The sequence below is a fragment of the Doryrhamphus excisus genome, linkage group LG19 (genome assembly GCF_037039965.1).
Source record: "Doryrhamphus excisus strain RoL-2023G ecotype Guam linkage group LG19, RoL_Dexc_Guam_v1.1, whole genome shotgun sequence".
Taxonomy (NCBI): domain Eukaryota; kingdom Metazoa; phylum Chordata; class Actinopteri; order Syngnathiformes; family Syngnathidae; genus Doryrhamphus; species Doryrhamphus excisus.
This window is the reverse complement of record NC_136375.1, coordinates 4,462,000-4,480,802: the sequence shown is the minus strand read 5'-3', so window position 1 is coordinate 4,480,802 and position 18,803 is coordinate 4,462,000. Positions and strand designations below refer to the sequence as shown.

Sequence of the window (18,803 nt, the reverse complement as noted above, 5' to 3'; positions counted from 1 at the left end):
CACAAAACCAAAACATTTAATACTGCAACTTTCTGGCTTTAAGAAACACTGAAAGAAATCAAGGAAAAAGTTGTGATAGTCAAGAACAAATTCTTTTTTAGATCAAGCAGTAAGAAAAAATATGGAATCACTCAATTCTGAGGAAAACATTATGTATATATCGCTATATAAAGATTTCGCCCAACTCTACACAAAAGCGAAACTGTATATACGTAACATCTACTCTGCTGTTGCTATTGTCTCATCAATGGAACATTACTGACACCTGGTGACCAGTGTAAAATACTACATATCTAGTCTTTAATGCTTTATTGTATTTGTATATCATTCATTCATTCATTTTCTACCGCTTATCCTCGCCGGGGTGCTGGAGCCTATCCCAGCTGTTTTCGGGCGAGAGGCAGCAAAACAACAAACAACCATTCACACTCACATTCATACCTATGGACAATTTGGAGTCGCCAATTAACCTAGCATGTTTTTGGAATGTGGGAGGAAACCGGAGTACCAGGAGAAAACCCACGCATGCACGGGGAGAACATGCAAACTCCACACAGAGATGGCCGAGGGTGGAATTGTGACTCGGGTCTCCTAGCTGTGAGGCCTTCGTGCTAACCACTCGTCCGCCGTGCAGTATATTAGGCCACTGTACTGTACAGACTGAACTTAAAAATGCAACAAAATGGAGAGCATACATGATGGTGAAAAGCTTTGATGTGATTTTGACGTGGTGCTGTGGCGTCGCAGGTGCCTCTGATGAACGGACAGATGAGCTCATCCGCTCGTCCCCACATGAGCCAGGGGTCCATGGCCCGCCACCCGTCCAGAGAGCAGCTCATTGATTACTTGATGCTCAAAGTCTCCCAGCAGGGACCCCCGCGGGCGCCACACGAGGCGCCGCAGCATGAGGTCAGTTTGGCGGGAAATGTGACACTACAGCCAACCACCCTTTTAGCTTAGCGATTACAATAACAAATTTATTGCACTCGATGCCTTTCAGATCCATGTGAAGGTCGAGAAAAATCCGGAACTGGGTTTCAGTATATCCGGAGGAGTGGGAGGTCGTGGGAACCCCTTTCGTCCAGATGACAATGTAAAGTTTTGTACTTCGCCAAATGGATGGAAGTTTGAATTATTGCAACGTTAACACAACGGGGACTGATCATTTTAGGGGATCTTTGTGACGAGGGTCCAACCTGAGGGTCCGGCTTCCAAGATTCTTCAGCCCGGTGATAAAATCATCCAAGTACGTGATTTGTTTGAACCAATGAGGCACTTTTTGTGGTGTTATGTGTGTATTTTTATTTATTGTGTGAATACCTCTTGTATTCACAGGCGAATGGATACAGCTTTGTGAATATCGACCACGGAAACGCCGTGTCCCTCCTCAAGACGTTCGCCAACACTGTGGATCTGACAATCGTGAGAGACATTCAAGCGTAGACTGGGACTGAAAATGGGAGATGTTATTTTTATAGATCCCTGGGCACCCGTCAGAACTATTTGCGGTAGCAGAAACGGGAGAGCGCCACTTGAATGTAAGCGGGTCGACGCGGCCACCATCAGCCAACGGGCCGTCACTGTGCTTTCTATTTTTATACAAAAGCAGCTGAAGACTGAGCTCCCCCCCTCATGCAGATATTTCCGCCTTCTACCACTCATCACCATGACCACTAGGGGGCAGGGCTTCCACTTGATCTTTTTTCTCTATCTTTTAATTTGACCCGTCTGCAGTTGAAGGTGGACTGTGTCATGTGCTTGTGGAGCAGAAACGGAAGTGGATGAAGGCCACGCCTGAGAACCTGCAAACACCCCGCGCCCTGTCCCGCCACGCTCCCATCGTACCTCAGAGAATCCTCAGCCCCGCCATTGGACTTGAGCTTCTCAGACTAGGAGAGCTCCAAGTAGACAGCCGGAGAGATGCTCGGCCTTAATGCGCTGGAGAGGTTTCTCTTTTGTTCGTCTGCATGACCAAAGCGAGTGTGCACGTTTGGAATGGGGAGGATTCCGGAAGGCTCCTTGAGTAAGAACAGGTCAACATTTCATGTTTTTGTTGTTATTTAAGGCGGCCATCCTGTGGAGTCATACTTTCACTTGGGACACCACCACTCTTTGCCTTTTTTTTTTAAAGTCCATTTGTGTTAGTTATTTCGGTGTGGGAGAAGCAAGTGCCATAATGACCTTGAACTGTTTGACCTGGGGATGACCTATGAACCCAGCACCACCAAGCAATAGTCAAATTTGCAGCTTCCAGGCTTCGAAGCAATAAAGCCTTGTTAGACAGCCCCTCCAAAAATCCCATTGAGACAACATTGGATTGTTTTTAAACCCTTTTAGAAACACCTGATGATTTTACATGATTTTTTTATATCAAAAAGAGAGTTTTGTAATGAAACGGCACATGAAATATATATATATATATGTATACGATAGTGTGAAGAAGAGTCTCTGCGTCGTGTAAATGTTTGTCACTTTTTATCACTTTGATGTTTGTTCAAAGTTTGGAATGGTTTTATTCATTCAGCCGTCAGCTGCATGAATCCAGTCCACTCCAGTCGGACATTTGTGAGCACATAGAAACAGTTTATGCAGTCAAATTTGGACAAGTAGTAAAAGACAGATGTTGTTTAGAATCAAAGTCACTTTTGAGTCATGATTTTTTTTCCTTTTGGGGTAAATGGTGATTTAATGTGCAGTTTTCGAGGTGTTCCTTGTTGGTGATTCTGATTTCTATTCAGTTAAAGTTTGTCTTTGTAGACAATCTTGGGAGATCATTTTTCTTCTTCTTCCATGTTGAACTGTTTCTGATGATCACGTCTTATTTATTTTGCAGGTTCCTGTCTTGTTTTTTTTGTTTTTTTTTAGACATTACTAATCGAAATGTAAATACTGAAAGAGGAAATGAATGACGAGCAATTTTCAATTGTACCAGCAATAAGTTTCCAATGCAGAGGCAGCAGTTCGAATCGCTCGAATATTTCAAATGTTTCGGTCACAGTGACATTGACATGCATTCATGCCACATTCCAGATTTTGTACATAATGAACTGTTTCTGCCGTAACCTGTGGAAAATAAACGAACGCTCTTTCACAATGAACCTGTTTTGGTTTTGTTTGTATCGTGTTAATGCTGGCCAACTCATAACGTGTGTTCAGCCTTTCGACGCTTGGAGGCGGTAGTGCGCCTCACCGTTTGCTGGGAGTGCATTTTTTAAGTTAGAAGAAGCCAGTCAAGCGCCCCTCAACGTAAAAAGGGAAAGAGGAATAATTATTCGGTAAATAAACATAAAATAAACTGGTTTACACGATGAGTGGTATTCCCGGGACTGCCGTCGTCCAAGTGACTAATCTTTCATCGGCGGTAAGCAGCGAGCAGATGCGCACTCTCTTTGGATTCTTGGGGGACATCGAGGAGCTGCGGCTGTACCCGCCCGAGTAAGAGCAACGCTGCGCGGCCTGGCCAGGCAGGCATCCGCGTGGATGTGCGGCCTGCGTCCGGTCCTCGCACAAACACATCGGAGAACGTCATTGGTGTTCTAACGAGCTACCGTGTGTGTTTGCTTTTTTTCTCCGCAGCAACGGCCCTCTGTCTTTCTCGTCAAAAGTGTGTTACATAAAGTATCGAGACCCTTCAAGTGTTGGTGTGGCGCAGCATCTCACCAACACTGTTTTTATTGACAGAGCTCTCATAGTGGTGCCATGTGCAGAAGGTGAGTGCAAGCCAGTGTTAGCGCTAATTAACTCCCATAAAATGACTCTACAGTCTTTTACAACGACCTTCCCTTCAATTCAGCTGTTTGCGCTTTCTGGTTGATTTGTGCTACTTTACAGTCTCACGTACACACAAACACACACAGATTGCCTTGTACGTCATCGAGCACGTCACTGCATACGTAGCGGGCTAGCAACGTTTGCTAATGTTAGCTAGCATAAGGCGATTTATAGCGACACAACGGTGCTTAATGTAAGGTGCTTTATTGTGTGGAAGCTGAGAGAGTCAAACATCCACGCGCGCGGCCAGTTAGTGCTGTGCGGATCCATACCGAAATCGATTCTCATATCAAAATATCGATACTTCGTCATTCGAGTTCGTTTGAAACGGTTGTCTGAACAATCGGAAACGGAGACGTGTGCATTGGGAATAAAGTTTTCATTCCTAATGTAGTTAATATTATGTTATTATTTTCTTTATTTACATTATTTAAAATACAATTTTCAAATGTTTTATAAGATTCTGTCGTTTGTTTTTATTTTGCATATTAGCTTGGCTATTTTGTAAACTAGCTCAATGTACATCCGGGTTTAACATAACTAAACTCTATTAAATATATCATTTATTTACATAAATAATTCATGTAATTATCTTGTATTCTTTACGTTATGATGTGAAATACATTACTTTACCATTACGGAAACAAAATCGGTGGTATGCACATACCAACTCTAAATATCGAAATGTCGGACTTTTAAGGCAACAATAGCAATATTACAGTAATGACGTCATGTCCAATCAGATTGCTCTTAAGGCCGAGCTATGCCAGTCACAGCCACTAGAGGGCGGTATGCTGTGGTGTATTGGCACCTCTCAGCATTCACACACTATTTCTGAGGCAGTTGCTGGTATTTAATGATCCAATTAGTTTTACAGATAGAGATATTTTACTGGTATTTAATGTTCCAAGTAGTCTGACGATGTGTTACGGGAAATATTTATCAGATGAGCTCACTGGGGAGTAACTTGAGTACAGTAATGTTGTCATAAACGCAGCCATCACATGTTTGTCGCGTCCATGGCAACACAGCTAACATAATTTCTCCCCCCTCCCCTCTCCTCCTCCTCTCATTCTCCTTTTGCGCCTCCCTAACCTTCGGCAACACTTGAAGTTGACGTGACTTGGTGCTGGATGGAGTTTATTAATTTGGTTTTGTATGTTTTTTTCTGTGTGATTATGTGTGCATATCAGATGACTAGAGCGGGCCAGCCGTTACACTACACTAGCCTGAGTCAGGCATTGTTTTCCAAGCCACAATCCCCGATGGGGCCAACGCAGCCTTCACGGGGGGGGATGTGACCCGGAGAATAGCCCGATGAGCCTTCCAAGATGGACACCTTGTCTCTTTTTATTTCTTATTTTTGTTGAGTTTTAATTTTTAAATATCTCATTTTGTTTCCTTTCATACTTTCCCATGTTGTCCCCTTTCTGCTGTCTCTGTCTAGAAAAGGTGGTTCTCTCTAGCCTTGTGATTTTATATTTGTTATTTTTCCATTTGGTTTTGTTTTTTGATTATTGTCCAAACCCCATCCCCCCTCTCTCTCTCTCCCGCTGCAGCTTGTATGTGGTTGAGTCGGCATGCCGGCGGGATGCTAGGAGGATGACTAACACTTGACTCTCTTGTCTCCTATGACCGTTGCCATAGTGAGAGGCTAGTCGCTCTCCAAGTGAGACCTGGTCCTCTCATGGACTGAACATGTTTATACAAATGCTTCATTTCTCTGACCTGTTCTCAAGTCCACTTAGCTCTTTTGTTTTGTTATGTAGTCCTCAACGTCACCACACAGTATTTGCTGTCAAACTAATGCAGACATTTGTGACACCCGGCCTTGCTTAAACAGCGTGAGTGGCGTAGCTGCCCTCACGAGGCCTGTATCGCCAAGCAAACAGCCAGCCGGGCATCACTGCGCCCGCTCAGGAAATAGAAGCTAAATGAATGAATAATGCTGACTTTTCACTCAACAGTGTGTTGATTATTGCTCGTGCAGTATCCTAATCAATAGCAGGATGCCCCGTGCGATACGTTGTGGTGGTGCTTGGTGGTACAGGCCCCGCCCTCGAGCCTGTGTGCGCTCGTGTGCGTCAGGAAAGCAGATAAATTGTTTTTTTTGTTGTTGTTATTGTTGTTGCCAGCCTGCCAGTGCTAAAACTTGTTCTTCTCTGTATCTGATGTCCTGTGTGCTATTAGTGATGCAGCCATTGGGGTTGCCTTGTGTTGCCAAACCATCACCCCCCTCTCCCCCCACACGGAAAAGCGCCCACGCATTGCTCACGCGTGGTTCATGACCAATATGTTTCCAGTCCAGGTGACCCATGCATCCAAGTGTTGACTCACTCTCTGCATTGTTAAACGTGTGCACACACACACACAGTTAGCATGTTAGCCGTGTGCTAGCCAGACTAGTGCTAAGAAGCTAAACAAAGTGGGATGCTAGGATGGGGGTGGGGACGGGGGGTGAACTGTATGCTTACTGACCTTGGAAGAACAAGTAGCTGATGTTTGCTTCTGTCCCTGCAGGGAAGATCCCAGAAGAGGCCAAGGCCTTGTCACTTTTGGCCCCCACCGCCCCCGTGCACAGCATCCTCCCCGGTGGGGGGCTGCTCCCCATCCCCACCCCGGCGCCGCTTCAGAACGTGAGTCTGCGTCTCTTCATTACTAGCCACGTTTACATGAGGAGTTTTTCCTCTTTCCGATTTACCGATTTTCCGAAAACACTGCAGGGCTCGACAATAACGATGTACCGATGGCCCGGGGCAAGTTAAAACAAAATTGGGGCAAGTAAATCCAATCATTAATATTCCCGTCGGGCAAGTGCACTTTAGCATGCCATACTGCCAAGAGTTTTTTTAAAAGCGGTTCTTGTTGGGTGTTGGTAAAACACGGACTGCGTAATTCCGGTGGTAATTTGCAAACCAATCCTTGCAAATCTTGAAATGGACCAATCAGAATCGTTTATTTAGACCGCAGTCCGCATTCCACAGTCCGTGTTTTACCCACACCCGTTGTTCGCGATCAACCAATCAGCAATCGTTTGACTACGAAAACATCCATCATGGCGTCGCTGCCAACATGGTCTAATTCTGAAGGAAAACAGCAAAAAGTGATGAACCAGTGCCTCCTAAACAAGTATTTTATTAGCATCAGCAAATCAAATGATGGCACAGGTGAGTGAATCACATTGCTGTGACAATTTGAAGTGGTCACAATGAAACACCACCGATTAGATCCAATACCAAGTGCTGATTTTGCACAAGCTACAAAATCTAGCGGTTCAATTTCTCTGTGGATTTTTCTCACCTTTGCTTCACAAATTATTGTTTGACCATTGAGCATTTTTTCTGGATTAAAAACACTTTACTAGTACACAAATGTGTCTATTCAATAATGTTTCATTGTGGTACACAACTTATAAATATCACTGCTTACTACGACTACCATGTGTAAGGTATTATTTATTTTATTATTTTATTTATTTGAGATTCTCGTGTGATGCCACAAAAAATTACATCATATCATTATGGCAGTCTTTTCATTTTACATGGGGCAAGTTCGGGCAAGTAGTTCTCACCTTAAGGATTCCCTATGGGCAAGTCATTTTGATTTTTAATGTAGAGCCCTGCACTGGTATACATGGAAAGGAATATTCCAATCTCCCAATGGGGCATGCCCAGTAAAGCGTAAACGTCAACATCACGTGATACCGACTTCCCCGAGTTTTTCTTTCACTTGTTGGAATAACTCCATATTGCCAGTTTTTCGTTGGTCCAGTCTTGAAAAAACAAACGATTGCTCGCCTCCATTTTTCAAAGCGAAGAACATCTTGAGCTGCGTGTTACATCATATCTGAGCATGTGCTGAAAGAACGCACCCGGGATAAATTTAAACAGGAAAAGATCAAATTCAATCTTGCTAATATTTTATAATTAAACTGGGGACATGTTTTATATAGATATATATTTTCTTTTTATGAATAAAGTATAGAAGGGTTTAGATTCTGTTCCACAGATGGCGGTAATGCACACCGAAAGCTGCTTGCCAACCACCAATAAACAACAGAAGAAGAAAAACACCACAAAGAAGAACGCACCCTGACAACTTTCCGTTTGAGCGGGTACAAGATACCTCAATCGGATTGGGGAAAGGAATATTCCCCACTGAGGGACGAATAAAGGCATATCTTAATTCCACCACTGGGAATCCCATTATATGTTCATTCGGATTGGCACTTTTCTTTCGGAATGAGGTGTATACAAAGGTTACATTCTTTCCGTTTATGCAATTGGAATATTTTGGTCCATGTATACGTGGCTAATGATGTGTCCCACAGGACTACAATCTATTGGTGGTGGTTGGTTGACGCGCAGGGGTGGGCGTGATCGGTAAATGTTGATTTGACGCATTAGCAAAAAGCAGCACCCGCTGCTCGTTGAGAGGAGCGAGACATATGTCTCCAAACGACTCCAAAAGACACTCGATTTGTCGCTTTTTTGAAGCAGAGCTTAGGGGAGGGCAGAGAGCGTATCTGGCCTACAGCCACGACCATAAGGAAGCCCCCACCTCTGTGACATCACAAAGTTTTGCAATCGAGCGTTTTGAGCCATCCCAAACTTCTTTCAGGGCTCACTTCCAAATGCGCAAACCTCATGATCTGAAACTTTGGTATGGTTTAACATGAGAATCCAACATTCTAACGACATTTATAGGTCAGAAAAGTGGAAAAAGCATAATAGGTCCACTTTTTAGAATGTGCCGCAGTGTGGACACCCCTGGCATAGCGCGGCTAGAATCCGCTGTAAATTCGAGATAAAGTGGCGTAGTTGACAGACCAGGTGCGTTGTAAGGCGTTAATGAGCGGGCCAAAGGGGTAGCGCCTCATCTAATCAAATGGCCGCCAAAAAATAAAATTGGATCGTAAAAAAACCTCTAAACTTGGACGTTTGCACTCCCCGCAGCTGAACCTGCCCCTTGTGAGCCGCATGACAGCCAGCATCGAACCTGCCGTGTCAGCACTCTCACAGCCCCCCCTCATGGGCAATGTGGACCCCTCCAAGGTGGACGAGATCAGGAGGACGGTCTACGTGGGCAACCTGAACTCACAGGTGAGTAACGGTGTCGCCCCCTGCTGGCCAGAGGAGACCTTTTAAAGATTTTTTTAGTCCTTTGAATGCAAGACCCCCGCCATCTTTGTCTGGCGTGCAGACCACCACGGTGGACCAGCTGTTGGAGTTCTTCAAGCAGGTCGGTGAGGTGAAGTTTGTGCGCATGGCAGGCGACGAGACTCAGCCCACGCGCTTCGCCTTTGTGGAGTTCGTGGATCAGGGGTCGGTTAGCAGAGCGCTGACCTTCAATGGGGTCATGTTTGGAGACCGGCCCCTCAAGTGGGTGTCCTCTGACGCATGACCTTGAACGCATGTCGCATGGCGCCCACGTGGCTTGATAGCATTTGCTGTTCCTCCACCAGGGTCAACCACTCCAACAACGCCATCGTAAAGCCTCCGGAGTTGACGCCTCAGGCCGCCGCCAAGGAGCTGGAGAGCGTGATGAAGAGAGTTCGCGAGGCGCAGTTTACCATCGCCGCCGCCATAGAGCCAGGTAAGACTCCGCCCACATGCCACACACGGCCATGGTGCCGCTCAGCTCAGGTGGTTTCTCTTTGGCCACAGCCGAGAAAGAGAAGCGCTACTCGGGTCGTTCGGGAAGGTCACGGCGCTCGCGGTCTCGCTCCGGGTCGCGCAGGAGGAGGTCGCGTTCCAAACACGGGTCAGTCACCTTCTCCTTGTTGAAGTCGTCGTCTTCTCTCGCTCTGGCCCCCATGTCTTTGCTTCCTTCCTGTCTGAGCAGGCCACCACAGAAGTGGTCGAGGAACGACTCGCACGCTCCCCGGGGCGGCCACAGGAGGCGCTCTCGCTCCAGAGACAGGCGGCGCAGCAGCAGCCGCACCAGGTTGGTTGGCACACCACCTCTAAACCGCCGTGTTCGTGTTCATGCTCCCACTCACCGCAAACACAACCACCGCCAGGGTGCGCCGGCGGAGCCGAGGTCGCTCCAGGAGTCCCCCCAGGAAAGGACGCTCGCCCTCGCCAAAGAGGTCAACGTCACACTCGTCACGGTATTACAAGATCAAATGGCTGCCTTTTCACACCACCGTCTGCCGTCTTCCAGGAGTAGGAAGCGGCGGGAACGCAGCCGGGAAGCAAGGGAGCACTCTTCGTCGAGGAAGAGGAGCCGCAAAGACGAGGAGCGGACGAAAAACCGAGCCAAGCCGTACAAGGTAGGCTGAGGGGGCGGGGCTTCGTCAGGTGAGGCGTGAGCGAGCTCTGTTGCAGACGGCGGGAAGACGCTGACGTGCACCTGGGGGTGGGGGCCATTGTCTTTCAGATGGGGAGGGGCTGCGACAGAGAGGGCTCGGCCACGCCCACTGAGGACGTGACCTCGTCGCCTTTGGCACAGCACAACGGCGTCCATCGCAGCAGCGACGACAACTGACTCTGACGCGGTTCTGATGGCGTCATCGCTGACGTGTTTGACTCCACCGCATGGAGGCCACGAGAACGCCGCGCTTGACTTTTTGTCCAAACATCAGCGACTTTAATCGACACCACGTCCACCACGCTAAACTGCCGCCACGCTAGCGGGGACCAGGAAGTGTCCACAAGGGTCAGGATGCTTACAGGAAGGTTCTTTTTTTATTTCCTGTCAAAGTTGAGCAGAACTAAAAGCGTCCGTTTCCTGGGACTACTTAGCTCATTTAGACACGGCGGTACTTCCTTGCGTGTGATGCCCTCCATCTTTGTTCGTCGTCACGTGCTGTAAAAATAGATTAGCGACTTACAGACGCACGCCAGGCCTCACCTGTGTGGCGTGGAAGGAAGCGCCCCCTGATGTTTCCTGCTGGAGGCGCCGTGTTACACTTCACGCCACTTTTCATTTCCTGTTTTTATATTTTTGCCGGTGCTGTTACTGTTTTAGTCCAAGCGCCATGTCACTGTCCTCTTCTTTTTCTTTGTTGTAAAAAAAGACAAAACAAATATTATGTAATTGTATTTACATCTATAAGGTTAAAAAAACAGGAAGTGACATGACATCAGAGGTTATAGGTCACCAGACATAAAGTGCCTACACAACGATTGTACAATGAAGTGTATTAGCATGGTTATTAGCGGCACGTGACAGGCGAAGAAGAAGCTAGTATTGAGCCGTGCAAAAACGCCGAGTGGTCATGGAAGGCCACTTAACTTGAATTTTTTCCCCCCGCTTTTATGTACACAAGCTTCTGTTTGACGTGATGAAATGTGGAGAAATTTTAGTAAAATGCATTTTTGGAATAAGTCACTGTTGTGCGAGGACGCTGCTGAACATGCGGCCCCCGCTGGACAGGAGGACGACCAGATGTTTACAAGGATCGGGGGGTGGGTTGCAGGATTACTTTTGACTGACTGACTGACTTTTGGGTGAGAGGCGGGTCAGTCACAGGGCGCATACAGACCAACAACCATTCTCACTCACATTCATATCTACGGACAATATGGAGCCGCGTATTTTTGAAATGTGGCAGTAAGCTGTAGTATTCGGGGGAGGGGGGGTGAACACAGGAACTCGAACCCAAATCTTCCATATCACTTGCTGTGCGGCCAACTTGCTAACCATTAGACCACCGTGCAGCCACAACTAACAAATGACGCTTCTTTTGAGTGTTTTTGTTCAATTCCAACCAATACAGAGCCGCCTGTGAGAGCTTTCAGATGAGGGGGGCCGACTGCTGGTTGAACAGAGCCATACATGCTCTCACATTAGTCTCCAAAAGTTTTCTACAAGACCAGAAAAAGTCTGAATAAACGGTAAATATAGCAACAAAGTTGGCAAAACCGATCCCTCTTGCTACGTCGTCTTCTTTGATACACCAGGGGCCTTAATTATAACACTTGCATATACACAAAAGTTGTGCATGCCAATTTCACGCCATGAGTATGGTACCTATAAAAACACGACTTGACGTGAGAATCGGCGCACTGTGACATCGCCTCTGTCGTTAGCATACGCACTTTTTGGGGGCAAAACGGCAACAGGGGTTGCTAATCGCCGCTTCCCACCACAATCAGTGGATCTATCCAAGTTTTTTTACACACTGGTAACGTGTAATGACCAAGTTACATGTTACCGAAATGCTAAAGCTGCTTACCATTCACAGACTTCTTGAGGTAACTGACTGTCCAGTCTCTACTTCCGGATCGGATTCGGGATCCAACACATATGACTGTAATGTTAAAAGATACGTCATTTATTATCAACCCCCGTACTGACCAACCACAGCGGAGTGGGTGTGCCTGGAGGCGGGCTGTGAGTTGAATACATTAAAGCAGCACCAAATCCAAAGAAATACAGCTGAATAGGTGCAGATTCTGGAAGAGAGCTTTCCGTGCGGGTCATTGTGTGTAGCTGCTCTACAGGAGTCCACAACTCAATACGTACTGTAGGGCTGAAAAAGTAGGGTTTACAAAATGGCGTCCTAAGTTGACTATGTGGCCCTCACTGGAAAATGCTTGGACACCCCCGGGCGAACTAACCTTTAGCTAGCCATGCTAAATACGGCACACCCTTGTTTCCATGACAACCGCTTTTAGGAGTGTGAAAATGTCTCAGGTCCAAGGCCTGTCCATGCTGGTGTGTCCACGCTGGCAATGTCCCGTACGTCCACGAGTCCACTTCACACCCTGTCGCTGCACGTTGGCTTCCTCTCGTGGGCGGCAGTCAGACTCCATAAGAACTGGGTCACATAGTCCATCCCTGGTTTGCCTCCCGTGACGCGACCGTCGTCGCTGCTTTTGGGCGGCGTTCTCTGCATCGACATCATCAGCTGTTGCACGGCGGCCATGCTCGTGTACGCGCCTGAGGCGGCGGCAGGAAGACGCTGGATGTCGGCTCTTTGCTGGTCGGCAGGAAGCAGCGCGGCGGGGGCGTCGACGGGATCCGCGGCTCCAACCTCCACGATCAGCAGACTTGAGGTCTCGAATTCTTCCACCTTGAGAGCGTCCATCGTCTCGTCTAAAAGCTGAGACACATGGAGACAACTTTGGATGGTAAACACGGTGTGGTCGTCACCATGGAAACGGCCGCTTACCATCTCAGAAGGGACGTTGAGCTTCTGGAGGACGATGCTCTTCTCAGGGGTGGGGATGTTTGGCCAGAAGGCGACTTTGGCTTTGCTTTGTGGGCAGGAAGGAGACGTTGACATGCTGTAGACCATGAGGAGGTGGACACTACGGTCTTTTACCTTTTCATGAGGAAGAACGCAACCGTGAGGACCACGACCGTGAGACCAGACACGATGAAGACCACCGTCAGGCTGAGGGAGCCTTTTCGACGGGAAGAACAAAAAAAAATTTTAACGACAACATCTCCTGTGGTTCAACATCCTGGTGGACAAGTGACCTAGCTCATGCGTCCTGATGACTCTGGCGGCGCTTCGGACTCCCGCTCCGGCCCGGGTGACTCCTGAGACCTGGATCTTGTACACCGTCCCCCTTTGAAGACCCTCCAGTGTGTAGTTGTGAACGTGTGCCGGCACGCTGACGTCTGCAGGGGGGGGGCAGCACTACACGTCACAATTCACGCACTAAGTGTACTTATTGACGTGCGCCTCAGTCTTACTGGTCTCCTGCTGCTGGTTCCCGACGTAGTGGATCACGTAGCCCAGCAGGAAGCCTCTGAGCTCCTCCTGCGGTATGGAGGACCAGCACAGCGCCACGGAGCTCAGTGTCACGTTGACCACGCTGACGTTGGCGGGCGCGCTCAGCGGCGCTTCAAAGAGTCAGCAAGGCCACTTAGTCAGGCCGAAGAAGGACACTGGTGAGGACAAAAAGGACTCACATCCTTCCAGGAAGTAGAAGGGAGCGCTGGCATAGGTGACCTCGCTGTTGTTGACGCGCTTCAGGTTGCACGGCGGCCTCTGAGGGCGCACATGCAACCACACGTGGTATCTTCTGTACGCCTCCAGACGCTCTGCAACCACACGCGGACGTGATGGTCATCATCTACCAAAGGTTGCTACCAAGATCGAGCGACGCGAGACAAACCCGTGATCTCCGACACAGTCCAGAAGTTGTTGGTGTCCTCATAGAAGGACTTGTAAGCCACCGGGCGTCCCTCAGAGCTCCACTCCATGCAGAAGCACACGCTCCAGCTGACCAGGTCGTCCTCCCAGGAGATGGTGAAGGACGCGTTGCTGTGGACGCTCACGTTCAGCATCCCGTGTCCTACTAAAGTATGCATAACATTTAAGCGTTTCCAAATAATACTCAGAGTGAGACATCACCGCCACTGACCGGCGGCTCGGGGTGGCACCGTGATGCGGACGGCGGGCGACTCGCTGGCGTTGTTGAAGGCGCTGACGTCCACGTGGAACGACGACGAGGAGAGGACCAGCGTGACATGGGGACGCACGCTGGTCACGTGATTCTCCGACTCCCCCGACGCCTTGGCCACGCACACACGGTAACCCTCGGGCAGGACAGCGCCAGGAAGCTGACGACGGCACGGTTAATTTTATTATGGAAGACGTGCAGCTCATGTCTTACAGTAAACCGTAAGCATTTTACAAGAATAAAGTCAAAATAGAGTAAGTCATAATTTTATGACAATGTAATATAAGGACAAATGTCATTTTAGTCATAAAAGAAACTTTTTTTCTTGAAATATGAAGAAACAAAACAATAATTTTGGAATATTATGTTGGGGAAAAGTTATTTTTAAAGAGTGTAAATATTATGGGAATAAAGTCGTAATGTTACAGTGTACTTAAAGGGGACCTATTATGCTGATTTTGACCCTTTGTATTGAGTTGTGGACTCCTATAGAGCAGCTACACACAATAACCCGCACAGAAAGCTTTCTAGAACTTCTGTATTTCCTTGGATTTCCAAAATGGTGTTTTAATTAATTCCACGTGCAGCCCGCGTCTGGGCACGCCCACTCCGTACCATCCATGTCAGCGAGAGCGTCCTCTGTCCTGTCATGGTGGCCATCTGTTGTTCATCCACACGGACCAAGACTGGCAGGGCGGTCAGTTCTGAAGGCCAAAGAACGTTTAGAGATGTGTACGCCACGTACGCTAAAGAAGGGGGGTGAGTGGACCTGGTGCGAGTGGGAAGACTTCACTCCACGGACACTGAGAACACTTGTCGCTGGTCTCGCACCGGACCTGAACCTGGTACGCCTCAGACGTGTTCACATTGGACACCTGACACTCCGAGGCACTCCCGCAACACGCCTGAAACACACAAAGACACGCGTGTGAAGATATTGGCTTCCTGACGCCTTGGTGTGGTGCGTGTCGCTTTAAGACGTCATGCTACGTTAGCCACCAGATAACGCTTCAAAGAGGAAGTGATTTACCACAGCAGAGAGAAAAACTAAGTTTAAAAAACCGTTAAGTCTCATGAGGAAACGTTGAGAAAAGCAGGAAAAAGAAGATTATTTCAGTTAAATACATTTTTTGGAAGTAATGGTCTGTAGCGGACACAATATTGTATTCATATTGTATTCGTTTTATTTCAACTTATTTTACGTATTTATTTTTTATTACATATTTCTCATAAACATGTTTGCATCGTTTCCTACTAAATTGTGTTAGCTTTGCTAGCGACCTCCTTCCACTGTCCGCCGCCGGCTGCTTTGTGTCGCACGCACAATGACCTCACGACCTCGACATCCTCCTGCGACCATTCCACGTGCACATGCACGCTCCCCAGGTGGCGCCTAAAGGTCACGTCAGGCGGCGGCCCACAGCGCACTAGAAGATGGACGGAAGAGGCCGTCAGTGGCGTCGCTGTTAGCAAGCTGTGGGGTGTAGCTTGCTGCGTCGTGCTGCTAGCATGAAAGTGACGATTGTCGTCCAGACTCACGCAGGCCGCTAGGGTGCGCCTTGAAGACGTCTTGGCTGCAGTTGGAGCCGACCAGCTCCAGAACCTGGGCGGTCATCTGGTAGCTTTGGTACACTTTGACCTCCACGGAGGTGTCGCTGATGTCCGGGTAGACCCAACAGTAGCTTCTGGAACTTGACCTTTAACATGACTCAGCACTTTGTTGCTGGGGTCACAAAAGACGACAGAGACGCCGACTGACCTCTGCTTGATGACCAGCGTGAAGTTGGACGAGGACGCCCCTCGCCTCCACGTACACGTCTTTTTCCCCGATGACTGACTGTGCTTGCCAAAACATTCCAAGTCAGAAACTCCACCTGTTAGAAAAACACCTGCTGGATTTCTGCTGGGTCATGGCTGGTTGACTGGGAGGACTTGTTACCTGGAGAGGACACGCGGCAGTGCGGATACTTGGCCGAGACATTGTGTCTCGCACATTTCACTGAAACATAACAGGACGTCGTCGTCATCAGGGAACGGAACGGAACATCATACATGACATCATCGGAAAATGATGAGACAAGGTAACGGGACATTGTCATAAGACAAGGTACCAGGACATCATTGTGATACAAGGCAACAGGACATGAGACAAGGTACCAGGACATCATTGTGATACAAGGCAACAGGACATCATCATGAGACAAGGTAACAAGACAATGAGACAAGGTACCAGGACGTCCTCATGAGACAAGGTAAAAGGACATGAGACAAGGTACCAGGAAGTGAAACAAGGTAACAGGACATGAGTTAAGGTAACAGGACATCATCATGAGACACGGTAAAAGGACATGAGACGAGGTAACAAGACGCCGTCAGTAGACAAGGTACAAGGACATGAGACAAGGTAGACAAGACGTCGTCATGAGACGAGGTACCAGGACATCATTGTGATTCAAGGCAACAGGACATCATCATGAGACAAGGTAACAGGACATGAGTTAAGGTAACAGGACATCATCATGAGACAAGGTACAAGGACATGAGACAAGGTAACAAGATGTCATGAGACGAGGTACCAGGACATTGTGATACAAGGCAGCAGGACATGAGTCAAGGTAACAGGACATTGTCATGAGACGAGGTACAAGGACATGAGACAAGGTACCAGGAAATGAAACAAGGTAACAGGATGTTGTCATGAGACAAGGTACCAGGACATGAGTTAAGGTAACAGGACATCATCATGAGACGAGGTACCAGGACATCATTGTGATTCAAGGCAACAGGACATCATCATGAGACAAGGTAACAGGACATGAGTTAAGGTAACAGGACATCATCATGAGACAAGGTACAAGGACATGAGACAAGGTAACAAGATGTCATGAGACGAGGTACCAGGACATTGTGATACAAGGCAGCAGGACATGAGTCAAGGTAACAGGACATTGTCATGAGACGAGGTACAAGGACATGAGACAAGGTACCAGGAAATGAAACAAGGTAACAGGATGTTGTCATGAGACAAGGTACCAGGACATGAGTTAAGGTAACAGGACATCATCATGAGACAAGGGAAAGGGACATGAGACAAGCTAAAAGGACATGAGATGAGGTAACAGGACGCCGTCATGAGACAAGGTAACAAGACGTTGTCATGAGACGAGGTGACAGGGCGTCATCAAGAGACAAGGACATCGTCATGAGACAAGGTACCAGGACATGAGACAAGACTTTGCTTGGAGGAGCCAAATGTCCACTAAAGGATGGAAAGGACTAATCTGTCCAGTGAGATGAACCCCTACCTGAGGGGGTCAGGTCCAGCGAGAACACCAGACTCTGATCCACGATCCCACCTGAGACAAAAAACTGAGGTCAAATGTGGTACTTGAGAAAGTCCCATGAAGGACTCACCAAAGACGAGGAGGAGGAGAAGACGCTGAGGTCCAAACATGATGATTAAGATGCAGGGCGAAAAAGAAGAAGCTCTGTGTCAAAAGGGCGTGGACACACGTGAGGAGGCGCTTTTGATCTTCTTCAATCTTCTTCCCTTTGGATCCCAATGCCACCTAATGAAGGACTTCTAGAGAGACCGCATGGATGCTCTCGCTGTGGCGTTCTGATGAAGCTGAGGTTCAGACAAAGCTCCTCACTCATGTAGGAAGTTCTTCACGCTTGGCTGACTTAGTCATTTTTTTTTCAAATGTCCCACAGATCATCTTCACATCTTTCCTTGTAAAGGGCAGCCTTTCAAATAAACCATGTGTCAATTTGTACAGAAAAAAACAGAAATCTTGCTATCAAACGTGTTATCAAGTGGAAGAACATGTGGGTTCCTCTCACATTCTTATCAAGATTTTCACCCAACACGACATTTCCTCTCTGAGGAGTAAAAACATCACTTTTTTTCACGGTACATGAGTCACTACATGGAACTTTTACACAGTATTTAATATGGCTGGAACTTTTACACACGTGAAACTTCAATACATTAACATTTACATACGTGAAAGTCAAATAACTTGTTTTTCACCTGATAAGACCACAGGCTATAAAAGCTAAAATTTGCTCAAAATTCTCATTTTCTGTCAGGCATTGACACGGTCATACCCTCCTGATGGCTAAAGCTAAGAAGCAAGGCCTCTAACAGCGGGCCATTGCAGGTAAGACAGTCATTCAGGGGACCACCAGCACTTCAGGCGGTGCAGGCTCGTCAAATGGTGGTCGGTTACATGCATGTGTTGCAGCGGGCATCCCTCATGACCGAGGGCCCTCGTCTGCGTGGTAACGACTGGTCTTAAGATTTTGATCAGGTCTACATGTAACTTAAATACATAAACTTTTATGGAAATACGTGCTTTAACTTTTATTTTTCGTAATAATAGTTATATACACTGACCCCGTAATCTCCTTCCATCTCCCTGGTGGTCTAGTGGTTAGGATTCGGCGCTCTCACCGCCGCGGCCCGGGTTCGATTCCCGGTCAGGGAACTACTGTTTTTTTAGTCTTTGTTTCCATTCCTCTTTATCGAGTTCGATTGAAATTAAACTGTTAATTGTGGATTTTTTAAAAGTAACTCATGAACCAATTCATCTTTTTCTTGACGAATGTCACACTTACAGTGTCAAAATCTACAACTACAAATACAAAGATAAACCAGAGCGTTAG

The 18,803-nt window shown here is 47.5% G+C and overlaps 3 protein-coding genes and 1 non-coding gene across 10 annotated transcripts in view; 3 read left to right on the top strand and 1 right to left on the bottom strand.

Annotated features, from left to right (window-relative positions):
- Nucleotides 1-3,098, top strand: part of erbin (erbb2 interacting protein) — a 56,135-nt gene extending 53,037 nt beyond the window's left edge. For 6 of the 7 annotated variants that reach the window (XM_078799142.1, XM_078799141.1, XM_078799143.1 and 3 more), the window contains 4 exons: nucleotides 748-909; nucleotides 1,001-1,093; nucleotides 1,172-1,246; nucleotides 1,336-3,098. In XM_078799142.1, coding sequence (XP_078655268.1) covers nucleotides 748-909; nucleotides 1,001-1,093; nucleotides 1,172-1,246; nucleotides 1,336-1,443 — 438 coding nt within the window. In that variant the 3' untranslated portion in view covers nucleotides 1,444-3,098. Of the gene's footprint in view, nucleotides 1-747; nucleotides 910-1,000; nucleotides 1,094-1,171; nucleotides 1,247-1,335 lie in introns of those variants that run through there. The other variant, XR_009120246.2, reaches the window with a different exon arrangement.
- A 95-nt stretch (nucleotides 3,099-3,193) lies between these two features.
- On the top strand, nucleotides 3,194-11,102 carry srek1 (splicing regulatory glutamine/lysine-rich protein 1). Its single transcript, XM_058057311.2, has 11 exons — nucleotides 3,194-3,435; nucleotides 3,577-3,710; nucleotides 6,292-6,407; nucleotides 8,727-8,873; nucleotides 8,974-9,152; nucleotides 9,236-9,366; nucleotides 9,438-9,534; nucleotides 9,616-9,717; nucleotides 9,794-9,862; nucleotides 9,937-10,045; nucleotides 10,153-11,102. Exons 1-11 carry the CDS (start codon nucleotides 3,308-3,310, stop codon nucleotides 10,258-10,260), a joined length of 1,320 nt encoding a protein of 439 aa, XP_057913294.2. The 5' UTR covers nucleotides 3,194-3,307; the 3' UTR covers nucleotides 10,261-11,102.
- Nucleotides 11,103-12,044: 942 nt separating this feature from the next.
- Nucleotides 12,045-16,299, bottom strand: LOC131107360 (interleukin-31 receptor subunit alpha). The gene is made up of 12 exons (XM_078799144.1): nucleotides 15,675-16,299; nucleotides 15,417-15,562; nucleotides 14,905-15,040; nucleotides 14,751-14,839; nucleotides 14,097-14,295; nucleotides 13,848-14,027; nucleotides 13,642-13,773; nucleotides 13,423-13,572; nucleotides 13,204-13,347; nucleotides 13,046-13,127; nucleotides 12,893-12,977; nucleotides 12,045-12,823 (listed from the first exon to the last, which is right to left on the bottom strand). The coding sequence occupies exons 1-12, from the start codon at nucleotides 15,748-15,750 to the stop codon at nucleotides 12,479-12,481; spliced, it is 1,764 nt and encodes a 587-aa protein (XP_078655270.1). The 5' UTR covers nucleotides 15,751-16,299; the 3' UTR covers nucleotides 12,045-12,478.
- Nucleotides 16,300-18,553: 2,254 nt separating this feature from the next.
- On the top strand, nucleotides 18,554-18,625 carry trnae-cuc (transfer RNA glutamic acid (anticodon CUC)). The gene has a single exon. It is a non-coding gene; the product is annotated as a tRNA-Glu (tRNA).
- Nucleotides 18,626-18,803: the final 178 nt, after the last annotated feature.

Bases quoted from the DNA above. Each gene is read 5' to 3' on its own strand.
- srek1 (XM_058057311.2), top strand. From the start codon at position 3,308: ATGAGTGGTATTCCCGGGACTGCCGTCGTCCAAGTGACTAATCTTTCA. The intron at 9,153-9,235 runs GTGGGTGTCCTC...TTCCTCCACCAG, and splicing joins TTTGGAGACCGGCCCCTCAA to GGTCAACCACTCCAACAACG. The intron at 9,535-9,615 runs GTCAGTCACCTT...CTGTCTGAGCAG, and splicing joins AGGTCGCGTTCCAAACACGG to GCCACCACAGAAGTGGTCGA.
- LOC131107360 (XM_078799144.1), bottom strand. From the start codon at position 15,750: ATGACCGCCCAGGTTCTGGAGCTGGTCGGCTCCAACTGCAGCCAAGAC. The intron at 14,028-14,096 runs GTCAGTGGCGGT...ATACTTTAGTAG, and splicing joins GGTGCCACCCCGAGCCGCCG to GACACGGGATGCTGAACGTG. The intron at 13,348-13,422 runs GTAAGACTGAGG...CCCCCCCTGCAG, and splicing joins GAACCAGCAGCAGGAGACCA to ACGTCAGCGTGCCGGCACAC.